Consider the following 27,001-nt stretch of genomic DNA (forward strand, 5'->3'; position numbering starts at 1 on the left):
TAGCCCTTGTTTAATATATTCAGCTGCTTCCATGACTCAATTCCTTACCCCATTACAAGCTCCTTTAGGGCAGTGGGTCAGGCAGCTGTCATAATCCGTGTTAGCACAGCACCTGACACAAAGGGTGGAACATAATAGTCATTGGAAAGGGGAAAGGAGGGCAGTAGGACAGAAGAAATTGTGTCATAAACGTCCCTCTCTGGAGCTCAGATACGTGATAACAATAAGCATTAGTGCTGTCCTCTGATCAATCAAGCTGCACAGCCCACCAAGAATATCCAGAAATAGCAAAATAAACTTCTTCCTTTAATTATAAGCTTCCAGAGAGCTTTTAGTCATTCCATGATGTCAGATTATGAAATCTCAGAAAATATGAAACCCTAAGGGGCCTAGCAATAATGTAATTATTCAATATCTTTATACTGCAGATGTATAAACTGAGACCAAGAAATATTTAGCCTCTGTTCCTCAAAGTTATTCAGCAAATCAGCAGCAGAGCTGAGACAAGGATCAGGGAGCTCTGTGCCTGCCATATCCAGATCCCCCACTCCAGCTCATTAGCAACAAACACCATTCCCAGGCCTTGCTTAATTTTCATATTCCTGGGCTGGCCCCACATGCCCAGTTTCCTGCTGGCCCAGCCCAGTATGGTAGTGGCTCATTCCAGGGGCCTGTTACTCAAATAAAAAGAGAAGAAAACAACACATTCTGAGAGAATAAAGCAGCCAGCAAAAGGGTTCAGACATGTGAAACAGTGAAGTTAGAGGGAGCCTAGTCCATAAGACCACCCTAAGGTCTGACCACGATTGCATGTCTGGGGTTCCCTAAGACCAAAGGTGTGAAAAATTCACTATCAGGACTCTCAGAACTCACTGAAAGCTGTTATTCTCATGATTAGGTCTTATTACATGGAAAGGGCATCAATTGTGTTGAAAATAAAAGCTCAAGAGTTGCAAAGAAAACAAGTACTTAAAGGGTTTCTCAGCAAGGCAAATTTACTTCTGCAGAAAGGTGCTGCTCACAGGTCTGGCCACCACAAGAGCACACAGAGCAAAGGAGAGTAGGGTTTTTATTCCTAATGCAGCTTCCGCCTCTGTGTCTTTCCCCCATTGGTCAGGGTTGGATCGCCCAATCTAATCCCAATTGGCTAAACATTTAAACTTTCTTAGATAAGGTAGGCACCTGATGGAGGAGGAAGGGGTTGCCTATGGGGGGGCTAGAAAACTAGCCTAATCCCACATAAGGAAAGGAATGTGAGCTGGGGCTGTGGCATGCCTAGGCATATTTAGATAGATTAAGGCACAACAAAGGTGGGGGAGGGTTGCTTGGAATTGAAAAATAAAGAACAGGGGAACTGGGCATGCTGTTTGAAGAGGAACCCAACTATATATAACAAATTAAAATCAGCCAAGAGAAGAGACACATTAGGCAGAGGCCAGGGAAGGCCCAAATGCAGAGTTCCCACTGTCCTCTTCCCATGGAGCCATGGACAGCACCAGTGTGAAACAACATGCACAGTGTTGCCAACCAGGGAAGCTCACCTGAGCTGTGGCATCCAGAGTTTGTATCGGGGCTCTATCACATACATATGGTTAGATAACTGAAGTAAGTGACTAAAGCAAAGACCTCAATCAAATGAGGTTTATTAAGCCAGCTTCAGGGCATATCTGGGCAAAACTCAAGCCACAGACATGTCTGGCTATTTTTCCAAAGATATTTTAGGGAAGTTTAGTATTTACACATTTCCTTAAAGAGGGGAAGGCATCTAAGAAGAGGAGAGTGTAGACAGTAAGATGAATGGGTACATTCTTATGAGACTTTAGTTAGTGCCGGTAAATCTACATTTTACATAAGATAATGTGAATGTTTGAAAAGAAAAAGAGTAAAGGAAGAATCGATTACATAGACTTCTCTGGTAGGTAGAGAGCTGAATGGTCTCCTTGCTTTCTTCTGCACCTGGGAAGATAAGATTATAATTACATTTTCAGTGCGAAATCAAACAAATTTTAGTTTTAGGAGCTAGACTTAGATTTAGACCTGAAGTTACAGTTGGCATGTCCTTGTTCACAGGAGGCCAAAAAATAATTTAGGAATTATCTGTGAGGGCAGTCACACTCAGAGATGCCTGAGGCCTTTCATTTTTCCTGCTGATCTGACTAATGTATAATGCTAGTAACAGCTCATCATTTGGAAGACAGTGTAGCATGACTCAAGCTGTAGGCTTAACCTTCCCTTTGGCATAAGGAGTTTGGGGTCCTGATTTTCTTTTAATTTTCCTTTATAGGTTTTATGCCCACAAAGCTGATTTTAGTCTCCAACCCCTCTGGAAGTTGAGCTGATACCATGGGACCCAAAGTTTCCACCCTAAATCATAGTATTAAACTATATATTTGGCAGGACCCAATACTCCCAGGCAAATAAAAATGAAAACGCCCTCAGGGATAACATTCTGAGGGCTTAGAGATTACCAGAAGTCAAGGACAAAGGCCAGACCTCCCTTGAGCAAGGTTAACTTCTTTCCCACACTGAGCCCTGTGTCTATATCCTTCCTGGCCTTCTTTATTATTACTATTATTATACTTTAAGTTCTGGGGTACATGTGCAGAATGTATACATGTGCCAAGGTGGTTTGCTGCATCCATCACCCCATCGTATACGTTAGGTATTTCTCCTAATTCTATCCCTCCCCAACCCCCACCCCCTGTTATCCCTTTTTCTAAAGGAAGCAGTCAGAATTTTGCATCTATCTCTGTGAGCAGAGGGATGAGTTTGATAGAATGGGAGGCAGACTTGCCCTGAGCAGTTCTCAGCTTGAAGCGGCCAAGATATTTTCCTTTCACAGGACCTGATAAATGAGCACTCACACTTACAGCCTACTCTTCTTCATCTCTCCTCCTTTTCCTCCACTACTTCCTCACTTGCTTTTTCCCCCACCACCTTGCTCTCTCTTTATTTCCCTTTTCAACCTTCTGTCTTCTCTCAGGACAGGAAGATGTCACTTGATTGTGCTGTGAACAAGAAAATGCCAAATTTAAGGGAACCAGATTCTTGCAGCAGTCTTGAGATATCCTGCCTCCTGGAGACAGCACCTGATGGTATCTGTTTAACACAGCTAGCTGTCCAGGGCTGGGATGAAGAGGACTAACACTGTAATGACTTAGCTCCACTCCAGGTCTGGTATAAATTGAAGATAAAAATGTGTTTTCCAAAAATACTCAGGCTGATGCTGATGCTTGGGCCTGTTTCACCTTTGGTTACACAATAGTCTTGTCTGGACTTCTCTTCTGGGCTCACATGGCTGGGCTTGCATGCCAGGCAACATTCCTAAGAAAAACCCTGTACTTATCCCTGGTGTGAGCAAACAATAAACTCATCATGCAGAGAAAGAGTCTAAAGCACCCCAGAGTGACGTTGACCATATTATGAAGCAAAGTCTCAGTGAGGCAACGGAACTTGCGCCACCCTGAGTTAGGCTTCTGCATCTCTCAGTGGCTCTCCTGATGCTTCCTAGAATTGTTCTGCGGTTTGGGAAAAGGCAAACCTTCCCCAGACTCATATTCCATAATACAGATTAACCCTCCATGTTTATTATCTCTAAAAATGCCTTCTCCTACTCCCATACTCTTCCCTGATTACATATCCTCTCTTTACAGAACTACAACCATGAAGAAAAAAACAAAAAATTTCTGGTTCAGGGCTTTAGGTTCCAGACTATTAAAAAATCTGAGTCACAGATTTTGCCATTTCCTTCCCTCCATCTCTTCCCACCAAGGTAGCATTCAGAATAATGATTGGCAACAGGCTGGTACATCTTTTACCTAAGAATCCCACAGTAAGCCTGTGATGTATCCAGAAAATTAGATCTGGATAAGATGATTAAACATTCATGCACTGCCCTTATTTTACTGCAAGGTCTAGAGTGAGAAAGGTAGTTTTCCCCAAGTCACAGACATTCTTAGGGAGTAAAGCAGGGTAATTAGTGACGATAGAACTTAAGTGAACTCAACCAAAGATTTTGCTTTCCGTATGTTTAGTTTACTTTTATGACTGCCATCTCTTCAAATTATTCTTCCCCTATAAGTTTATATTCCTTTCTTCATCTATTTTGCTGTAGTTCTTTCTCCTGTTTTGTTCCTAAATTAGACATAATTATCTTTTTTAATCTTAAACTTTTTTATTATCAAGTCAGAGGAATAGGTCTTCTTCCTTACTTCATTAATTCAACAGATTTTTATTTAGTGTCTTCTACACACTAGGAACTATTCTAGGCATTCTGAAAAAAGCAATGAACAAATCAGACAAGAATCCCTGTTCTCATATAGTTTACATGTTAATAGCAGAAAGCAATGGCCATAAGCAAACAAAAAAATGTAAAAATATGTATTACATCAGACGATAAATGCTTTGAAGAAAAAAATGCAAGGAAGGAGGACAAAGGCTCTCAGAGTGGAGGGAACTTACCGTTTTAAATAAGATGGGTAAGGAAGTTCTCTTTAAAAAGAGCAAGAAACAGAGGAGGTGCTGAAGGGAGGTTCGCAGGTATCGAGACAGAGATCATCACAGGTTTGAAGTCTTTGAGGGGCACATGACCTGTGTGTCCTAACAACTGGGAGCCACGGTGGCTGGTACAGACTAAACAGGAGAGAAGGGGAACTTAGAAAGAGGGTCAGAGAAGGGAGGAGGGGCCAGAACATATACAGCTGTCAGTATTAACTGCAGAGTAACTAAAGGATGCAAATACAAAGGAATTATAGTTAGAATTATAGTTACAGTACTTTACTTTTTACTCTGAACGTATAGTAAGCCATGGGACAGTTCTGAGTACAGTTGAGAAATAACTTGACATAGTTGTAAGAATGAGGCCAGGTGCAGTGGCCCATACCTGTAATTTCAGCACTTTTGGAGGCTGAGGTGGGAGGATCACTTGAGGCCAGTAGTTCAAAGTTACAATGAGCTATGGTTGCATCACTGCATTCCAGCTTGGGTCACAGAGTGAGACCCTGTCTAAAAAAATAAAAAATAAAAAAAAATAGAATTATGGCTACTCAGGTAAACTTGTGCCATGGGCATTTGTGGTACAGATTATTTCATGACCCAGGCATTAAGCCTAGTGCCCATTATTTTTCCTGATCCTCTTCCTTTTCCCTTCCTCCACTCTTCAATAAGTACCAGTGTGTGTTGTTCCCCTCTCTGTGCCCATGTGTTCTCATCATTTAGTTCCCACTTATAAGTGAGAAGATGCAAGTATTTGGTTTTCTGTTCCTGTGTTACTTTGCTAAGGATAATGGCTCCATCCATGTCCTGCAAAGGTCATAATCTTTCTTTTTTATGGTTGCACAGTATTCCATGGTATATATGTACCACGTTTTCTTTATTTCTATGTGTGCTATTCCTTGGTGAAAGGGAAAGTTCTATCTAAACACAGCCATCAGTGAAAGGTCTGAGATTCCACAGACAGTAACCTCAGCATGCTCCACAGGAAGCTGAAATCAATGCACCTGGTTGTTCTGTAATTAGCAGAGCTGCTGCCATGCCTCCACCCTCTGCTTCTACTGTCAAGGTGTCGCACATCTCTGGGCTGGCTTTCCATCCCAAGATGGTTTGGCTTGCTGTGCATGGCTGGAGGGAAGCAGGAGAGGGCAAGGACCCAATTAGATTGAAACGGGGTTGAGTCTTTGGAGGCCCCTTGTCAGGGTGAAGAGGATTGGATGTTCCCAGTGATGACAGATGCTTCTTTATTTGGTCTGCTCTCAGAGGTTAGAGGTCATTTGTAAATAAGATTTGGTCCATTTGGTATGGCGAGTCCTGTTCTCTGTGCCTTATTATTTTTTTTAAGCCTCTGCATTTTTCCCTGTGTTTTGACGTGCTTGCTGCCAGCAGAAAGGCTGTTTGGTCTGAAATGAATATTTCAAATTCTTGGGAGCAAGTAAAGTAGCGACCAGATTCATAAGGGAACTGATGATCCGTTCACATGGTGCTGAAACAACCCAGTGGGAAGAGAATAGGCAGAACAAATGATGGTATGAATGAATGAATACAAAGCAAAGCTTCAATAATAATTTCCCCGGATTTTAGCTGGGGGAGGGAGAAATGACCTAAATTCATTATTTTACCTATAATTTGTGGTTCTAAGTCTTTGTATAGATGATATTCCAGGGAATGTCATCTTCAAAGAAATAATATCCCATTCTGAGTATAAACACAAATTTTAATCAAAATTATGAGATTTTTAACCCAGATTAATAGACTCATAAGAATTCATGGACTACCTAAAATGTGTGCATTTGCTTGGATGTATTTACTTAACAGCCACTTACGACAAACACACTTCCTATGAGGCACTCATTGTTCTGATGTTTTAGAAATATTATTTCATGGAATCCTCACAGCCCAAGAAGTACATATTATTATTATCCCCACACAAAGAAGGTAATTGAGATCCTGAGAGGGTAAGTGAGACTCACAGCTAGTAAGAAGCAGAGCTGGGATTTACATCCAGGTAATCTGGATCCAGTCTTTTACAAAATGGCACAATGGGTCCAAGAGAGGGCCTGCATTGAGTTGTTTCTTAATTTTGTCTTATAAGGAAGGAGATATTGAAAGGAATCAGGAGCATCTAATAGAATCCAAGAACCAAGAGGGCAGTCAGCCCTGTATAGAATTGTAATCAGGGAATATAAAGTTAAAAGAAGCCTTTGCAGCCATTGGTCCGGTCTCTTAGCTCTTCTTCGTGTTTCTCTTCAAGACTGGCCTAGGAACCCACTCCCCAGCTTGAATGCGGCCCATCTTAGCTGACTAGCACAGTAGCCCCGTCCTCTTAGCCTTTTCCACCTGGCTCTCACGTTTTCCTTTCATCATCTCCCAGTCGTCTGCAACTTTAAAGATAATGACTGGCCTAAATGACAGAGATTTAAAAGTTTAATATTCAGAAGCTTCACTGGAATCTTGAAGGCCACTGCAGCAGCCTGTTCAGAATTCTTTGTCACACTCCTTCCTTCATGCAGTGACACTTGTGGCAGTGGGCTGGAGCCTAAATGAGGCAAAAGTGAGTGCATTAGCCCTGACATGGCAGGATTAGATATCTAGTGGAATCCATTTTGTACCTCAAAACCTTATTTACTTTCGATAAAAATCAATATTATGAATGAAGTCAACATCATCATGATTTCCCATGGATATTCGTTGTGCAGGATGTATTAACAGCCCGTAAGGACAGAACATCATGGACCATGAACCCCGAGGTATTCTGACATCCTGTCCTGTGATTCAAAAAAAGCAAGATGCGTGCACAGTCTCCAACCTATGAAGGCCCAGCTGGCAACTTTGCAGGTTTAAACTGTTTTTTATTATAAATATTTACACACACACACACACACACACACACACACACACACACACACTTCATGACAACCCCAACTTGTATTTACGACAGGCTTACCTACTGCAACCAACTCTTATGCCAATTATTAGCTGAGGGAATTGAAATCAGGCCAGTGTAATCAACAGTAATAAGAAAAAGCAATGGGCTTCGTTGTGGGAGGGAATAATTTTTGTTTGCAGACCTTCGTAAGCAATGTTGCAAATTACATTCTTCTCTACCAACGCTACAATGCTGACCAAGGCAACATTTCTCTTTGAAAAGCTAAGAACTCATGTGGTGAGACATCCAGGAAGGAATTTTCAGCATGAGGAAAGGATGGTTTGAGCTTATCAGGAAGAGAGGGCTATAAACTCAAGAAAAAGTTGCAAATGCAGAAAAGAAGAAAAGGAATAATCTTCCAGAGAACTACACTAAAATTGTTGGAATAAGAAGGTGGTAATTGCAAAGAATATTTTATATCACACAACAAGGATCAAGATTTCTTGGCCAATGCCTGGTTGAAGAAGCTTTCAGGCATATTGACTCATAAGAAAAGTTGTAAGAGAGCTGACTTTAATTTTAATTCAGTCCAGAGGACCCTGGAGCAAAGAATAGTGCTTAAGAAGCTTGTAAAGAGACATATCTCCCAGGAAAGAAAGCCAGTGTTTTCATTTTAAACTCCTTGCACTCAGTTATTTTTAAGCCTCTTTAAAAAGAAAGAAAAGAAATTATACTATAGCCTTTACATTCAGCGTTTCATTTTTGCTTTCTAATAAGTGTTGCAAAGGCACATATTTTGGGGATTATTTTCCCCTTCATTTATTTTCATGATTAGTGTTGGTATTTTTATGGTATACAAAGAGTTCCCATAAGCATAATACCAATTCATAACATCATACCAAGGGGAAATAAGGGCTTATATTACGTTCACTAGATTTGCCAGCAGAAAACAATTAGGTTAGCAGTTGCAATTCAAGTAAATTCAGAATAGCCATAAAATCACCAGTGCCTTGGGAGGAGTTATGGGACATTTCAGAATCTTTACTGAAGGAAGAAATGCAACTTATTTCCTGCCATTTGTTGATGCTGCAATTCCATTAGTGAAAGGAAAAAGTTCAACCACCATAACAGGTCTGTTCGTTTTTCTTGGGATGGCAGAATCATAGGCCCAAGAGACCTACATATAAATTCTGCCTGGGTCTTTTATAATTTGAGCTTCTGGAAGTTTCTTAGCCTTCTAGGACTGAGTTTCTTCATTGGAAAATGGTAATTATCACACTTCCCTTGCAAGGGGATGGTAAGTATTAGAGATAGTCTACTCAACAGCACCTGGCACATAGAATGGACCAAATCATGGCCATATTATTTTACTTTTCCTAATGAGGATAATAATGTTTATATTGGAGTTTTAAGATCATATTCAAACAAGTCACTGGCTCTTTACATATGTATCTCTTGAATGCCCTCTGCCATTACAGCCCATTGTTAGATATCTGTTTTTATTTAATAACTCTTCTCCATTCCACTAAGTGACCATTCAGCAAGCACTACTGTAGGCATAGTGCTGGGCAAGGCCTATAAACACAAATCATGCACTGGTCTTTGCCTTCCAGGAACTACTGGGTTGTTGCAAAAGTAGTTGCAGGTATTGCCATTACTTCTAATGGTAAAAACCCCAATTACTTTTGCAACAACCCAATGGAATGTTTTAATTTATGGGCTAAGTGTTCGGTCCCAGTCCAGCAAACTCTGATGACCCTCAATCCTGTTGAGTTTACTGATTCCTTTGTTTATTCATCTGTTTATTCAACATTCAAGTTCCTGCTATGTGCCAGGACTGTGGTGGATCTTGAACCAGATGCAGTTGCTGTCTACAAGAAGCACTCTAGAGGGCTACTAAGGTTTGGTTTGTTCCTACCAAAACTCATTCTGAAATGTGTTCCCCAATGCAGTCGTGTGGGAGGTGGGGTCTGGTGAAAGGTGCTTTGGCCATGGGGTTGGATCCCTCTTGAGTGACTTGGTGCCATTCCCAAGGTAGTGAGTGAGTTCTTGCTGTGATGTTACTGGATTAGTTCTCACAAAAATGGATTAGTTCCTATGAGGGTGGGTTCTTAAAAAGTCAGGACACCCCTCCCCTTTGACCTTCTTCACCATGTTCCAATGCAGCACAAAAGGCAGGGCTACGTCTTGAACTTCCCAGTGTGCAGCACTATAAGCTAAATAAACTTCTTTTCTTTGTAAGTTACCCAGTCTCAGATATTCTGAGACCATTGTGTTGTTAGAGCAATACTAAATGGACTAAGACAAGGAGAATGCAGAGTGATTAATGCCATGACCTAGTTTAGATTTGGGAAAGAAGTGGCAATAGGGACATCAATGTACGTATCCCATACCTGGCCAAAGTTTCTACCTCAAGTACATTGCTGCTTTCTACCCTGCAGAGGCAAGACCATGAATAGCAAAAAGCTTAAGAAGTCCTTCTATTTCTTTAGTTTGTAGACCAAATTCTCGCTCTGAGCAATTAGCGCCTTGCTTGTTTTCTCCTTCATCTCCACCTGGCTAACCCTCTGTGCCCCCTCAACTGAGATCCCACCAAGTACAGGATAAACCCAACCTATGTTTTCATTCCAGATTCAGCACCCCACCGTATCCCTCATGACTAGTTTTGGGTACATACCAGAGAGCCCTTCCCAGAAGTCTACTAGGTGGTGGAGCAGTGTGTGTGACTGGACATTGATAAAGCTCATTGTCTCAATATAGCATGGCAGTTTGGGGCCCCAGTTCTGAAGTCAGACAAGTATGGATTCCAACCTGGAACATGCTCCTATGAACTGCGGGGTTTTAGGGAAGATATTTAACTTTACTGAGCCTTAGTTTCCTCTTTCATAATATGGAAATAATAATAGTTTTAGCTCTCAGAGCTCTTGAGAGGGTTAAATAAATTCATATTGGTGAAAGTCTTAACTTATTTGGTGATACTTGATAAGCTTTCAACCAAATATATCACTGTTAAAGCAGTTGCTCTCCAAAAATGCTTCACTTTGGAAATAACTGTCCCAAGTTTATTAAGGGCTTGAACTTTTAGCAGGCAAGGCAGTTCTCAGGGATTCAGACCTTTTTCTATAGGAAGAGAGAAAAGTAAGACAGAAAAAGAGAACTAAACAAACGAAGAACGGAATTGGAGATATACTTACACTCCCCAAAGACACACGAGGTCTTTCTCTCTACCCAACTAGTCAAATTTGAACATTATGTCACTTTTGTTTTAAATTCTTTGAAAAAAGAGATACAGTTGAGGTTTATTATGTATTCCCATCCAATTCCTCTCCTTCTGCAAGCGTAACTGTTGTCTTAAATTTGGTATTATTTCCACATGTTTTTCTACTATCATATGTATATATAAAATTCAAAACAATGGAGTTTGACATAAACAATATATAGCATTGTTTTAAACCTTATACAATTAGTATTTATGACTAAACTGTTAGTTGCCTACTCAAATTTTCTTTTCTTGCTTACAGAACATGAACTTTATTCTGATTAACAATTTGTCCAAATAAAGGACTATATGTCCCCCCTCTTCTTGTGGCTATAAGGGCACAGCAAAGGTCACTGGGCTTCTTAAAGTGACTCAGCTGACAGGTATATCTTCTGCTTTTCTCCATTTCTTTCCTCTTCCTATGCGGAACATGACTGAGGCGGACGTAGCTCCAATAGTCTTTTGGTTCACAACATCACCTTGATGATGGAAAGCAGGGCTAATGATGATTGCACAGAAACAGCTGGGTTCCTCATGACCTTGATCCCTCCATGTCAGCTTTGGACTGCCTACCTCTAGATTTATGTCATAAAGAAATCTCTATCTTGTTTAAGCCACTTATTATCGTTGTTTTAGCAGTTGTTAAATGTGGCTGAACCTAACCCTAAGTAATAGAGACCCATATGTATCATCTTCCTAATGGAACTTTTTGCTCAACTTTCTATTTTGTTTCCCAGCATTCTGCTTGTTTTATGAGGCAAATATAGTGTTCAAAGCATCTATTATGGAGTAGATGGACTGGTTCACAGCCCAACTCTGCCACCAACAGCTATGAGACCTTTAAATACTTAAACTTCTCTGCTTCTTACTTTCTTCATCTATCAAATAGTGAAGAGAGGGCTGTATGAGAGTGATATGAATTAATATTGACATGTAAAGTGCTTATAGTAGTACTTACAGCAAAATAATACTTAACCCTAGTGCAACATTATTATGCATTATTTATTCATGAGTTATAGTACAGTTTTAGCTACCATGTGATATTACGCTTTATAAATATGTTACAACTTTTTTATTCTACTGTTTGATGGACATTTAAGTTGTTTCCATTTTTAACATTTACTAAATGATGGAATTAATATTTCTGAATGTCTCCTTGTGTACATGTATGCAGATTGCTTCAAGGTATCTATATAGATGTGAAAATGCTGAGTCTAAGAACAAGTATACTTTCAACATGGCTTAATAAGGCTAAATTCTTCCCAAAATGGTCACAAACATTTGTGTATGAAAGTATCCATTGCATCTCATCTTTGCCAAATGTCAGCTATAATTAGAGTTCTTATTTTTCACCAGTCTGATGGTATAACAAGGTAACTTCACTGTTGTTTTAATTTACAATATTCTGATTATTAATTAAGCTGAAAATAACTGTATGATTTGGAGATATTTGGGTTTATTTTCTGTGACTAACCTGTTCGCATCATTTTTTATTTTTCTATTGGGTTATCTTTTCCTTTTCAAATTTATGTACCTAATAATGTTACAAACATCTCATCCCAATCTGTGGTTTACCTTTCCATGTTGTTTAGGGCACAGAAAGTTTAATGTAGTAAGACTTATCAATTTTTCATTATTGATACCTGCATTCTAAGAGTTTCCTCCCTACCTCAAGACTATAAAGCTATGCTCTCATATTTTGTTTTAATCTTCACCCCACCCCTCAATGAGGCAAGTCTTTAAGGCACTTGGAATTTATTTTTTGTGTTCAAGTAGAAAGAAGTTTTTGTTGTCATTGTTTTTATATGTATTATCGATGATCTCAACACTATTTTCTGAGGACTCTGTACTGACTTGCAAAGCCATATCTGTCATGTAACTAGCACGCATATGTACACGGGTCTGTTTCCTGGCTCTCTGGTTTGTGTCGTTTGTCTGTTTGTTATTATGGTGCCCGTATACACTGTCTGAAGCTCAGTCTCTAAGGGGTCTTTAATCCATGAGGCAATTCAAGAACCTGCAGTGTTGTCATTGTGCAGATAAATCAAATCAGAGTCAGGATAGATTGTTTCCTAGACAGACAACTCTTCCATCATGATGTAGAACAAGTCTCAGTGCCACAGGAACATAGCAGTAGAGCAGAATAGATTTAACTCAAACTTGCCTTTTACTTCTCTTCTCAATTTATACTTTGATGTTACAGATTCCAAAACCACGCATGCCTTCTGCAACCATCAGAGGCTTCTCTATATGATTCTGTACTCAGCAGTGCCCCACCCCACACTGCTGGACAGAAAAACCATTTGTCTTTCTAGTGGTCCAAAAGAAAGGAAAGCTGCCTAGATGTCATATCTACAGCTTGGACAATTAAGAAGCACTTGTGATCGAGAACATTATATTGGAGATGTAAAAAGTCACCAAATCTTCACATGTACAACTCTAAAGAGATTGAGAAAATTGAAATTAATTATTCACTCACTAGATGGGGTGTTATCTCCTTGGCTCTCTCATGAAAGGACAGAATGAAGTTATAAGGGAGTGGAAGGGGGCAGGGGATGAGTGCAGCTACCTATACGTGTTAATTTGCTTTTATCTTAATTTCCTGTATCAGAATAATAAGCCAGAATACCCCCATAAAAAATGCTAGTTTTGTTTTAAAAATCAGACAACAAAACCTTGACAACACCCTACAAATGTTGCAGGGGTTATCAACCTTCCTAGACACCAGGGAATGTCAGTGGGTCTGCCTCAGTGGCCTCAATCAGATGAGCATATAAAAAGCAATGCCCGGTGGTTTTTCTAAACTTCCATAGTCTCTTGCCAACAATTGAGGTTTAACGAAGAGGGGAAAATTAGACCTCAGAGACTAAGTCTTCAGCAGGTGGCTATTTCCTAGAGACATGCAACTCCCAAGCCCCATCAGGCATTCTGGCCAGGGCACAGCACTCTACCATTCTTCTTCAAGTTTATAGTGTCTGATTGATTTCTCACTGTGCTGCTTCTTCAAGTCTCCAAGGGAATCTTGCCATTCAAGCCGCAGGAGTACTTAAATGCTGAAGCCTGTTTCTCTACTTTCTTCCCAATTCTTTTTTTGTCTTTTCTCTTCCTTCTCCTGTTTCTGCTTTTGTGAGTTTGTGGTCTTGTGGTCTTATAATAGGAGATTCTTAGTCATTTTGACTTTATACTTCTACTTATCTGATATTAATAAGCTTTTCTTTAAGAAAAAACAGATTAACAACTTTGGTCTATTATTCTTCAGAAAGATGTACTTGGATCTGTGTGTCCCTATTCAGAAGATAACATGTGCATATTGCAATAAAAGAAAAAGAGTATGTAATATTGTCACATGGCTATGGCAAGTCTTTCAAGAAATTTACTTGCTTGCAATTTAATGAGTCTTATAATAACCAGAGAGCCCCTTCAGCGTCTCAAATGCAGTAAGAAAGTTGTGATTGGCTGTCATCAAGAGCCCAAGGTTCTTGCCTTAAAAAGCCAGATTGCTGCCCAGTAATGCCAACTCAGGGGGGTCCTGGATTTGGGGGATCCCACTGTAGTGAAAGAGTTAGAAAAAGTATGACTCACATTAGAAAGTCACTCAGTATTGTTTCAGATGAAAATAAAGAGGCCAGGCACGGTGGCTCGCACCTCTAACCCTAGCACTTTGGGAGGCTGAGGTGGCCAGATAACTTGAGGTCAGGAGTTCGAGACCAGCCTGGCCAGCATGGCAAAACCCCATCTCTACTAGAAGTACAAAAATTAGCTGGGTGTGGTAGTGAATGCCTGTAATCCCAGCTACTAGCGAGGCTGAGGCAGGAGAATTGCTTGAAACTTGGGAGTGGAGGTTTCAGTGAGCCAAGATAGAGCCACTGTGCTCCAGCTTGGGTGACAGAGAAAGACTCTGTGTCAAAAACATTAAAAAATTAAAAAGTATAAAGAAATATTAAACCAACAGTCCATAAATCTTTGACCCGTTGGGTCTTTTGGTGCCCTAAGGCTATGTGTCACTGTGACACTAGAGCCAGTCTCACTTTTCTCTAATTTGAAATGCTTTCTAATTTAAGAAGTGAAAAAAATCACCCGGGTGAAATCTGAATAAAGTCTGGCTGTTTAGTTCATTCTCCTGTATCAATATTAATTTCTTCATTTTTGGCCAATGTATTCTGATTAGTGAGATTAGGAGAATCTCAGGTAAAGAACCTCTCTGTATTATCTTTGCAGTTTTTCTGTAAACCTAAAATTACTTCAAAATGAAAAGGTTATTTTTAAACAAACTAACCAGGGCAATCACAGATGTCTCAGGCTACGGGGAGTAAACCTAAGTAGAATTCTGGCTCACACTGAGGTAGAAAAGTCAAGAGCCTGGGCTATGCATTGGGGACCTGATTTTAACTCTACTACTGACTATTCTTGTGACCTTAAGCCACTTAACCTCTCTTCATTTTTATTGTTTATTATACAAATTATATTCATATTAATTATATAATAACACAGGCAGACCTCATTTCATTGCTCTTCACTTCATTGAACTTCCCTTTATTGCACGTCACAGATACGGTATTTTTCACAAATTGAAGGTTTGCAGCAACCCTGCATTAAGCGAGAATACCAGCATGATTTTTCCAGCAGCATGAGCTGGCTTTGTGTCTCTGGGTCACCTTCTGGGTATTCTCACAGTATTTCAAACCTTGTCATTTATTATACCTGGTATGGTGATTTGTGATCAGTGATCTCTGATATTACTATTGTAATCTTTTTAGGGCACCGCAAACCACACTCATGTAAGGTGGCAAATTTAATCTCTAAATGTGTGTGTCCTGACTACTCTACGGTCTAGCTGTTCCCGCATTTTTCTCCCTCTCCTTGGGTCTCCCTATTCCCTGAGAAACGGCAATACTGAAATTAGGCCAATAAATAACCCTACAGTGACCTCTAAGTGTTCAAGTGAAAGGAAGAGTTGAATGTCCCTCACTTTAAATCAAAAGCTAGAAATGATTAACCTTCGTGAGGAAGACATATAGAAAGCCAACAGGCTGAAATCTAGGCCTCTTGGACCAAATAGTTAACCGAGTTGTAAATGCAAAGCAAAAGTTCTTGAAGAAAATTATAAGTATTATTCCAGTGAACACACAAATGGTAAGAAAGCAAAACATCCTTACTGCAGATATGAAGAGAGTTTTACAGAGCTAGACGGTTGAAACTTCTATCTCTATAAAACACCTTTATTGCTGATAAGAGAGTTTTAGAGCTGGCTAGAAGGTTCAACCTTCTAGCCAGCTCTAAAAACAGCCTTATTGCTGATATGAAGAGAGTTTTATGGAGCTGGGTAGAAGGTCTAACCAGCCACAACACTCCCTTAAGCCAAAGCCTAATCCAGAGCAAGTCCCTAACTTTCTTTAATTTTATAAAGGCTGAGAGAGATGAGAAAGCTGCAGAAGAAAAGTTGGAGAAAAAAAAAAAAGCATAGCCAGACATGGTGGCCTGGCACCTGTAGTCCCAGCTACTTGAGAGGCTGAAATGGGAGGATTGCTTGAGCCTGGGAGGTTGAGGCTGTAGTGAGCTGAGATGGTGCCATTGTACTTCAGCCTGGACGACAGAGCAAAACCCTGTCTAAAGAAACAAAAGATAAAAGAAAAAGAGAAGAAGGAAATATTGCAAGCTAGCAGAGATTATTTCATAAGGTTTAAGGAAAAACATCCATCTCCATAATATAAAACTGCAAGGTGAGGCAGCAAGTGCTAATGTAGACACTATGGCAAGTTATCAAAAGATCTAGCTAAGATAATTGGTAAAATGTGACTACACTAAACAATGATTTTTAATATAGATGAATTTTTAGTGTAGACAAAACAACCTTATATTGGAACAAGATGTCATCTAGGACTTTCATAGCTGGAGAGAAGTCAATACCTGGCTTCAAAATACAGATTACAGGCTATTTAGAGAATAATGCAGCTAGTGACTTTAAGTTAAAGCCAATGCTCATTTACCATTCCTAAAATCCTAGGGCCCTTAAGAATTATGCTAAATCTACTCTGCCTGTGCTCTATAAATAGGACAACAAAGCCTAGAGGACAGCACATCTGTTTATGGCATGGTTTACTGAATATTTTAGGCCTGCTGTTGAGACCTACTACTCAGAAAAAAAAAAATTCCAAAGATTACTATTTGGCCTGGCACAGTGGCTCATGCCTATAATCCCAACTCTTTGGGAGGCTCAGGCAGGAGGATCACTTGAAGTTAAGAGTTCAAGACCAGCCTCAGCAACAAGGCAATTGTCTCTGCAAACAAACAAACAAATTAGCCAAGTATGGTAGGTTACATCTGTAGTCTCAGTTATTAAAGAGGGCAAGGCGGGAGGATAGCCCAGGAGCTTAAGACTGCAGTGAGCTATGATCATGCCACTGTACTCCAGTCTGGGTGACAAAGTAAGATCCTGTCTCTCGACGACAACAACAAAAGTACTGCCCTTTAACAGTGCACCTGGTGACCTAAGAACTCTGACACAGATTACAAGGAGATTAATGTTGTTTTCATGCATGCTAATACAACATTCATTCTGTAGTTTATGCATCAATGAATAATCTTGACTTTCAAGTCTTACTATTTAAGAAGTACATTTCATAAGGCTACAGTTACCATCCCATCTATCAGTCAACAACCGTAACATCAAGAAAAAACTCTCCGAAAGCAAAAACATTATGACTTTTTGTGAGCTCTGATGATGGCTGACATTTTCTAGCAATAAAGTATTTTTAATTAAGCTATGCATTTTTTAGATATAATGCTATTGCACACAGTAGACTACAGTATAGTATAAGCATAGCTTTTATATGCCTTGGGGAACCAAAAAAATAATATGTGACTCACTTCATTGCAACATTCACGTTTTGCACTGTGGTGCTCTGGAACCAAACCCACAATCTCCAAGTTATGCCTGTATATAATTACAATACTATAAATTATTATAAACATTTCAGAAGAAAGGACAGATTCATCTGTAATATATGGAAAAATTAATAATTATTGATAGTCACATCCTTCAAACCACAATTTCATTACATATTAAAATCCAATATGGAGAAATTCACTTCTGCAGATCTTCTAGTTGAGCCAGACAGTTTCAGTTCCAGTGTATATTCAGTTCTAGTATATGTAAATGTCAAGTCATTTTTAAGAAAAGAGGAAACCAAAGATTTAGGTAAAAATAAAAATGATACGTAGAAAGTAGAGATTGCATCAACTACTATCAAATTGTGATCTTAGACATGTTCCCTGGTTCTATTGGGAAAGCCTTTTCTGAGACAGGGAAGAGCATCCTGTTACAAGTATCTTGGCCAGAAACTCTCCTGAGCAGAGTTAAGAGCTTGTAATCCTGTGTAATGAGAAAGGAGTTTCAAAAACACTTCCCCAATAATGCACCAATCTCAAAAATTCAGTTCCTCATAATTCCCTCAGATCAAAGGAGCCAAAAGTCAAAAGCCCTGAGTCATAAAATCAAAATAGTTTTTCTTTACTATTTCGTAACAGATATTAGCTACAAACAATTTCAAGTTTCTTGTGTCAGGAGAGGCAAGCAGTAAAAAGATCCCAATTGCAATTGCATCATACACATTGTTAACTACACAAATAAGTGTCATTTATATTGACATTATTTAGCATGCTACTTTGATTGTTTCATTTAAAGTGTTTTTTGTTACACTCCCAAAATTTGGTCCAAAAACAGGAAAGTCTATTATGATTTCTCAAGTTCCTTAACCACAAATACTTCTAGCTGGAGATTTTGAGGAATTTAATGCCTATAGCTGAAAAGAACCATTATAATACAAGCCCAACCTACTTCATAGGATTGTTTGGAGAATAAAATAGATAATAGAAATAAAGTTCTTTAGAATATTTTTAAATAAATTTAAATTACAGATTATTATTTTTTATTCATCAAATAAGTCAAGTATTTCTTTGTGCCAGTCATTGTACCTAGGGAGGAGATGTAAAGTGATGGCTGTCCTCACAGGCACTAGGATACAGAGGTAAGGGCTCCCAGAAGCACTGGGGGATAGAGGGCAACTGACCTCAGAAAGTCCTGGGGTAAAGGTGTTACAGTTCTCAAGAGGCACTGAGGTAAAGTAGTGACTACTCCCAGGAGGCCCTCGGGAAAGGGGTGACTGCTCCCAGGAGGCACTGGAACAGAGGGATGACTGTACCCAGAGGGCATTGGAATAGAAGTGTGACTGCCTCCCGGAGACACTGGGGCAGAGGGGTGACTGTCCCCAGGAATCAGTGGGACAGAAGGGTGACTGTTCCCAGGGGGCATTGGAATAGAAGGGTGAGTGCTCCTGGGAGGCACTGGGGCAGAGGGGTGACTGACTGTTCCCACAAGGCATTTGGTAGAGGCGTGACTATTCCCAGGAGGCACTTGGATAAAGGAGTAACTGCTCCCAGGAGGCATTAGTGTAGAAGTGGGTGACTGCTCCCAGGAGGCACTGTAGCGGGTAGAGTAGTGACTGCTCTCAGGCAGCTCTGGGGTGGAAGGGTGATTGCCTTGTAGAAGCCCTCAATCCAGACTTGTACAGAGGCTCACTACCCAGAACTAAGGGCTTAAATGGGATAAGGAAGAGTACTGTGGAGCACATGCATAGCCCCACAGTCATAAATTACCTAGGTTTTTCGAGCATGGGAAATGGGTTACAGCATGCTGGTAATGATGGTGTGTCAATGGGAAAGAAAGATGGACACAAAAGAAAATAAAATAATTTCCTTATATCTAGAATGTGAAAGAGAAGAGAACAAAAGATAGAGCTAGGAAGAAAGTCTGTGTGTAGTTTATGAGGGGAAGGAGTTGTAAATTATGTTTAAGTTTTGTTCCTTATGCTGTCTGAGGGAAATTGAAATCAGAAAGGGTTTTAAGCCAGGAGATGGCATGAATCAATCTAGAGTTTGGCGACGTATTTCTGATTTCACTGTGGAAAAGAGACTGGAGGGGGCCAAACTGGCAACAGAGGGACAAATCATGAGTTCAAGTAAGCAGTTAGAAATGACAGTGGCCTGGATGGGTTTGTGGCAATGGGTCCAGAGGAGAGTGAAGCAAACTGACACATGTGTAATGGGTTACAACCAACAGGGCTTGATAGTTGATTGGATATGTGAGGAGAGAGAGGAATTAGGCAATGGAAAGGGTAGGATTGCCATTCCAGGAGAGAGGAATAGGGGACAATGTAGATGTAGGGGTAAAGATACTGAGGCTGTTTGAAGGCAAACAGACTGATGTTTTCAGGGACATGCAAGGGGCAATGTTAATAGACAGTTGGATTTTTCTTGAAATTCCTCCCTGCTTTGGGACTAGAAGTTTGAAACATATGGAGATCTTTTGAGAACCTTGTTATTATTAATCTAATAAAAGAGGAAAAATAATAAAGTTGAGAGGGTTCTGTTACTCTTTGGAAGTGTGAGAATGTCCAGCCCAAAGCACATATGAGAAAGTAACTCAGTCAAAACAGAGGGATGAAAAGGTCTCCATTTTCGAGAAGAGAATCAGCCACTTAGCAATTGTGCACTGTGAGATCACTTGCCTTTTATGGAGAATCAAGGCTGCCATTTGGGGAAGAAATAATCTGCCCTCTAGAAAGAATCTGTTATAGTCACGCATCCTTCCGGACTTCATATAAGTCAGGGTGAGAATTAAACTTGAGATGAAAGTGTTAGAGATGTCTATGGGCCTTAAGGATGACTTTGTCCAATTTTCTCATTTTACAAAGGAAGAAACTAGGGCCCAGGGAGAATAATGACTTGCCCATGGCCACACAGCTGGTTAGTGAGATACAGAAGCCAGGTATCTTGGCTTAGCGTACCTTGTCCTTTAACATTTAGATAAAAATCACTTGAATCCCCAACCCACATCCAAAGGAAAATCCAATGCCACTTCACAACTTCTAAAATCCCTTTGGGACTTATGTTTCTCCCAGACACCACCAGTTCTGATTTCCAGAATTATCTGTGTTTCCCATTCTCCAGTCTTTCTTGTGGCTTTTCTTTAATCATTTCCCTTTGGCCTGAAGCCAAAGAATGGGACAGCCCTTTCTTCATGACTTCCAGGCCCCCAATCAAATGATACCTTTCATAGTTGGCAACTGTATTTTGTGAAGTTTTACTAACAGTTTTAAAGTAACGTGAAAGGACATTATATCATATGATAACATTTTATGTATTTCTATGTAAACATTGACTTTAAAAAAAAAATTCTCTGCCTTTTCCTGCCAACACAGGCACCAACCTGCTTCTGTCTTACCTCTATTTCTCATGCTTTTGCCAACTAATTTGCCCTCCCTTTCCCTCTCCCTTTTTTTTTTCTCCTTAATTCTTGTCCCCTTGCCTTTTGCCCCACATGCTGATTAAAAGTATATTCCTTTCCCAGGAAAACTCTGAAGGCAGCTACTCTAATATCAGTTTCTCTGGCCCCACATCACAAATCTGGTACCATGCTCTCTGTGCTAAGCCAGATACCCAGTCCATTAAGGAAGCCGCTCCAAAATTTCCCAGGCCCTGCTCCATGCCTGCCTCCACCTCAGTTTTTACACGGTGTACTAATTGGTATGTAACTCATGGATCATGTGTATGTTTGAGTGAGGTGAACTGAGCCAGTCAATGTGGACTATTGTCTTTTAATTGCTTTCAGCTTTATGGACTTTGAACAACTTTTATGACCTCTCAGCTCAGCACTGATTTATCCAGCTTCTGTGAGTGATTTATTTACTTTTAATTAGATCCAACTTAATTATTTTGTCAGTAAAACAAACCAAAAGAATCTATAAAACAATTTTTAGGTGAAATCACATTTCTGCCTAGAGGGATATTAAAAATGAAATTATGCATCTCATTTTACCTGTCTCTTACGAAGAAAATATTGCCGGCACTGTCTTTTTATTTCCCAAGATCTTTTGCCTTTCATTAGAAAGAGACCTGGGAGATCAGGCTTAGAATGAAGGGAAGAAAATGGGAAAAGATAGTTCAAGTTTTCGAGGGAGAACACATAGGTGAGTGTATACACATAGGTGTAGTGTCTCTCCAGATTTGCTATTTGGCAACCCCTACATTAGAATGACCTGGGAGCTGGTTATGAGTACAGATGTTCCACCTCCATCCCCAGCACTTCTGTTTCAGGGAGTCTGACAGGTGATGAGAAATGAGGCCTCTCATTTGCCTATTCTTGCACTTTCTGGACTCATGCCTGGACTCATGCCTGCCTCTGGCTACTCAACTCTCTGATTCACTAATTGGCTATTTCTACTTCCTCAAGATGTTTGCCTTGTCCTTCTCAGTCAACTGTGTTTTCTTACATCTCTAACAACTTCTGGTCTTTACCGTCTACCATTTATTCAATTTCCCATTGGTAGCCTATTCAGTACCTTTTCATGTAAATATATCTCATCTCCCCAACCATTTTATTATGTCAGGGACTCTGCATTACTGATCTTCCTCTCTGCACTTCACCTTGTATCCTGCTTTCAGTTCTGGGCTCCCTTTATAACACTGGTGTGTCCAAACGTCTTTAGTATACCAGTGTGTGAAAGATCTGTATCTTTCAGAGATCAAAGATCTTATCGGTCATCAAAGAACTTACAACTTCTGCCTGAGAGTAGATAATTCTGGTATTATTTAATTGAGAAAATATATAATTGCAAATCCTACCATAAAATTAATAATGCCTTTGAATAAAATTTCATTACATTAATCTCAACAGTATCACTGCACTTGAAAGTAGTGGCTTGGCAGGACGTGTTGGCTCACACCTGTAATCCCAGCACTTTGGGAGGCTGATGAGGTCAGATTACCTGAGGACAGTTCAAGACCAGCCTGGCCAACATGGTAAAACCCCATCTCTACTAAAAATACAAAATTAGCCAGGCATGGTGGTGCATACCTGTAATCCCAGCTGCTCAGGGAAGCTGAGGATTAAGAATCACTTGAACCCAGGAGGCGGAGGTTGCAGTGAGTTGAGATTGTGCCATTGCACTCCAGCCTGGGCAACAAGAGCAAAATTCCATCTCAAAAATAAAATAGTAGCTTGCAGCTGGGCACAGTGACTCATGCCTGTAATCCCAGCACTTTGAGAGGCTGAGGCGGGCAGATCACCTGAGGTCAGGAGTTTGAGCCCAGCCTGGCCAACATGGGGAAACCCTGTCTCTACTAAGTGTACAAAAACTAGCCAAGTGTGATGGTACATGTCTGTAATCCCAGCTACTCAGGAGGCTGAGGCACAAGACTCTCTTGAACCCAGGAGGCAGAGGTTGCAGTAAGCTAAGATTAAGATGACACAGTGGCATACTTTAGCCTAGGTGACACAGTGAGACTCTGTCTCAAAAAAAAAAAAAAAAAAAAAAAAAAAAAAAAAAAAAAAAAAAAAAAAAAAAAAACTAGTGCTTATCTATGTATAAAGCATATAATGTGTTCCATCTATAGCCAATACCAAGAGCACATATGAATTCTCTGACATCTTGCCATCAGCAGCCTTCCTCAGGGCAGTGTGTAGGCACCAGAATTTAGGGGCAAATTTTGGCCTCAGATTTGAAGACACCCAAATAGAAGGGTGTCAGAGCATTTGGAAATTACAGAATATCTTTTCAGCTAACAAGGCAGTAATGTCAGTTCTGGCTATACCCACTGCCATGCTGCCACAGACCTCACTGGATTAATTCTCTACCCAACTCTCTGAAGAAACATCATTTAATCTGGGACTTGGCAGACAGAACTAGTGCTCTCCAAATAGTACATGTTAGAAAGATAAATATTATGTGTTCTCACTCATAAGTGAAAGCTAAAAAAGTTGATCTCATGGAAGTAGAGAGTAATATGATAGTGAACAGAGGCTGGTAAGGGTTAGGGGAAATGAGGAGATGAAGAAAGGTTGGCTAATGGATATAAACATACAGTTAGATAGAATGAATAAGTTCTAGTGTTTGATAGCACAGTTGGGTGATGATAGTTAATGATATATTGTATGTGTTAAAATAGCTAGAAGAAAAGATTTGAAATGTTCCCCACACAAAGAAACAATAAATGTTCAAGGTGATAGATACCCTAAATACTCTAATTTGATTATTATACATTGTATGCCAGTAACAAAATATCAAAGATACCCCATAAATATGTGCAATGAGCCTGGATCCCTGAGTCACTGGATGGAGGAGAGTCACCTAGACCAGCAGACTCTTTCTTCATGGGTTGTTTTAAGCCAGTAAGATTTGGGGCTTTATTTACTTTACATCATAGCCTAACCTAGCTTGACTAATATCCTAGGTAAAGAGGAAAAAAGAGCTTTCAGGGAAAGCAGAACTACTAAATGTCTAGACATAGAGAAAGGGATAATCCAATGTTTAAGAATATGGAGAATATTGAGCAAGAAGAAAAGAGATAGGGAGGGACTACATCATGGAGTAATGTAGGTCACAGTGAGAAGCCGGAATTTTATACAAAGGCAATCTTCATCATCAAGAGCTTTAAGAAGAGAACTGACATGTTCTGATTTTCACCTTAAAAAACTAACTCTGGCTGCTACATGAAAACTAGATTGGAAAGTGAGCAAGTAAGGATGCAGAAACCAGTTAGGAGTCTGCTAGAGTAGTTCAGGCAAGAGGCAATAGTAACTTTTATTAGCTTGGAAGCATTTGAAATGTTGAGAAGCAAATGAATTTGAAAAATATTTAAAGGGCAAAAATGGATAAAACTTAAAAATAGATTGGCTGTAGTAAATGAAAGAGAAGTCAAAGGTTACTCTTAAGTCATTAAGGTAAACAGAGATGCTATTCATGGAAATGGGTACTACTGGAATCAAAGTGAATTTTGGAGAGCATCCAAGAGTTTTAGAATTGTTAAAGTTGAAATACCTAGAAAACAAGTAGAAATGGGAAATCAGCAGTGGGATATTTTCATCTAAAGTTCATGAGAGAAATCTGAGATCCAAATACACCAAATTGGGGACTAGCTTGCAAGATAATTTGTGATACTTTAAACTCTAATGAACTTGGCAGGTGATGAAGTGTAATGTGCCAGAGTAGAAACATCTTCTTGTCTGTTTAAAAAATATTCGTCCAGATATAGGTGAAGGGGATGAAGGCAGCAAATCATACTGCCATGTATATACATATGCAGCAATCTTGCATGTTCCTCACATGTACCCCAAAACCTAAAATGCAATAAAATATATATATATACATGTATAATATATATATTCAATATATATATAATATATATTATATATATATATATATATATATATATATATATATATATATATATTCATCCTTGGAAATCTGTTGGAGTAAAGCTGTTATCGGTTAGGGAGCTAGGAGAAAACCAATGAGGGGTTACAAGCTTTAATTGACTCAAGGACTAGTGATGAGGGCTGAGTGTGGCATGTTGAAGTTGCTTGAGTCATGGAACAGACTTTCCTTCTATCTTTGCTTTCCCACAAAGGCCCATTCTATAGGATTACATTTGTCATGTGTTTTAATTACCTTCTACAGAACTGCATCCTTTGATTAATTTCATTTTAGATGGTTGCTCTTTCTCACCCTTGTGAGAAATAGCACTTTCCCACTAGTCCCCACTCTCACCAACCAAAGACAACAATCCCCACCCTGCCCTACACCCATTTCTCCTTAATGTTTCTTTCTCTCTAGAGGAAGTCAGCTTCTGGCATCCTAATTATAGGACATGTTTTGTAGCCTGTGAATAAGGCACAATCACGGCTCTTGTTCTTCCCATTGGGAAGGACAGAGCACTTTTTTGTGCTCATAAGAACTGATTCCATAAAAACAACTATATGTAGACGCCTATAGCTGAGTACAATGCAAATGGGAATGCTCAAGTTCAGCCTTCCCCAAGGCTTCTAGCATATCCAAACTCTACTGCAGAGTAAGGTCTCCCCTTAGACTATTCCTTTCCCATGAAGGCCTTCCTGAACTTCCCTGGGCAAGTCCAAACTACAAAACTAATGGAGGGTCTTTCAAATGGTAATTTCTGTTTTCAGGCATGTTTTTCTGCAACTAGATATATTTTTTTGAATATAAAATGCCATCAATTTAATAATACTTTGTGAGTATAAATAAATAACCAAACACTAACATAGCCATTGTGTTAAACAATCTAGGTTCAAAAATATTAAAATGTGGGAAAAGGACATCTCGTATTCTAATAAATACAGCTTTTACTGAAATGGGTTAGGAAGAAATGACAAGTTCTACAGAGAAATCTCTATTCCCCCTTGTGTTTGTTTCATCATCTGTAAATGCGTTTCAGTAAAATCAGTAAAAGACTAAGTAATGACCATTCCTCAAGTGAATCCAATCAAAATAAGTAGAAAAGGCAAAATGAATAAGAAATTTTAAATGAGATTGTTTTACTGCAAACCCTTCCTTGACCTACTACAATGCTTGGAGGAATGGATAGGAATCTGGCTCACTGAATTTTTTTATTGAATTCAAGGTTGATGGAAAAGTTGTTGTTGTTGTTGTTTTGACTTTGTGTTGAGGGGAAGACACTTGCAAACCATGTTTGCAGCCTTTCCTGCATTGGTACATAAACCACAAATAATGGAAATGACTAATCCTTTGTGGGCCAGCGGTGATGTTTCTGAACCTGGTTTCCAGAACAGCAAATAGAGACTTAGAGGTGCAGGGCAATGTTATCATAAGGAATCAATAGTTTTTATTTTAATAAAAGTATTTCCTGTCAGTGCCTATTAAAAAAAAAAATACCAAGGCTGTCAAACCACTTCATTTTGGTATCAAGGCTTAGCTCAAAGCCAAAGTTAATATTGAAGCTTTTGGCCAGGCATGGTGGCTCATGCCTGTATTCCTAGCACTTTGGGAGGTCAAAGTGGATGGGTCACTGAAGTCAGGAGTTCAAGACCAGCCTGGCCAAAATGTGAAAGCCTGCCTCTAGAGAAAAAAAAAAAAAAAAAAAAAAAAAAAAAAAAAAAAAAAAAAATTGGCCGGGCATGATGGCAGGTGCCTGTAATCCCAGCTACTCGGGAGGCTGAGGCAGGAGAATCACTTGAAGCTGGGACACAGAGGTTGCAGTGAGCCAAGATTGCACTATTGCACTCCAGCTTGGGTGACAGAGCAAGACTCCATCTCAAAAAAAAAAAAAAAAATTGAAGCCTTTGAGAAGTGATTTCACCTAAAGTAAAATACATTGCATCTGTTAAAACAAATGCTCTTTGGATATGGTAAAAATTGAGATGACTCAAAAACTATTGTAATTTATGGAAAGCTGATATAATTATTGATTTGAAGATCTGCTAACTCCAGATCTGCTATTTCTTTTACAGTGGTTGTTGTTTGTTAACTAGATGTCTAATAGGAAGCCTTTTTTTTTTTTTTTTTTTT

At 39.5% G+C, this 27,001-nt stretch overlaps 1 protein-coding gene across 4 annotated transcripts in view; it reads left to right on the forward strand.

Moving 5' to 3' along the window:
• Nucleotides 1–27,001, forward strand: part of ATP10B (ATPase phospholipid transporting 10B (putative)) — a 321,028-nt gene that overhangs the window by 173,059 nt on the left and 120,968 nt on the right. The window contains exon 1 of one of the 4 annotated variants that reach the window (XM_010345327.3): nucleotides 6,619–7,329. The exons of the other annotated variants lie outside the window; for them this stretch is intronic. Coding sequence (XP_010343629.2) covers nucleotides 7,281–7,329 — 49 coding nt within the window. The 5' untranslated portion in view covers nucleotides 6,619–7,280. Of the gene's footprint in view, nucleotides 1–6,618; nucleotides 7,330–27,001 lie in introns of those variants that run through there. 4 annotated transcript variants of the gene reach the window in all.

Source organism: Saimiri boliviensis, chromosome 20 (assembly GCF_048565385.1).
Source record: "Saimiri boliviensis isolate mSaiBol1 chromosome 20, mSaiBol1.pri, whole genome shotgun sequence".
NCBI lineage: Eukaryota > Metazoa > Chordata > Mammalia > Primates > Cebidae > Saimiri > Saimiri boliviensis.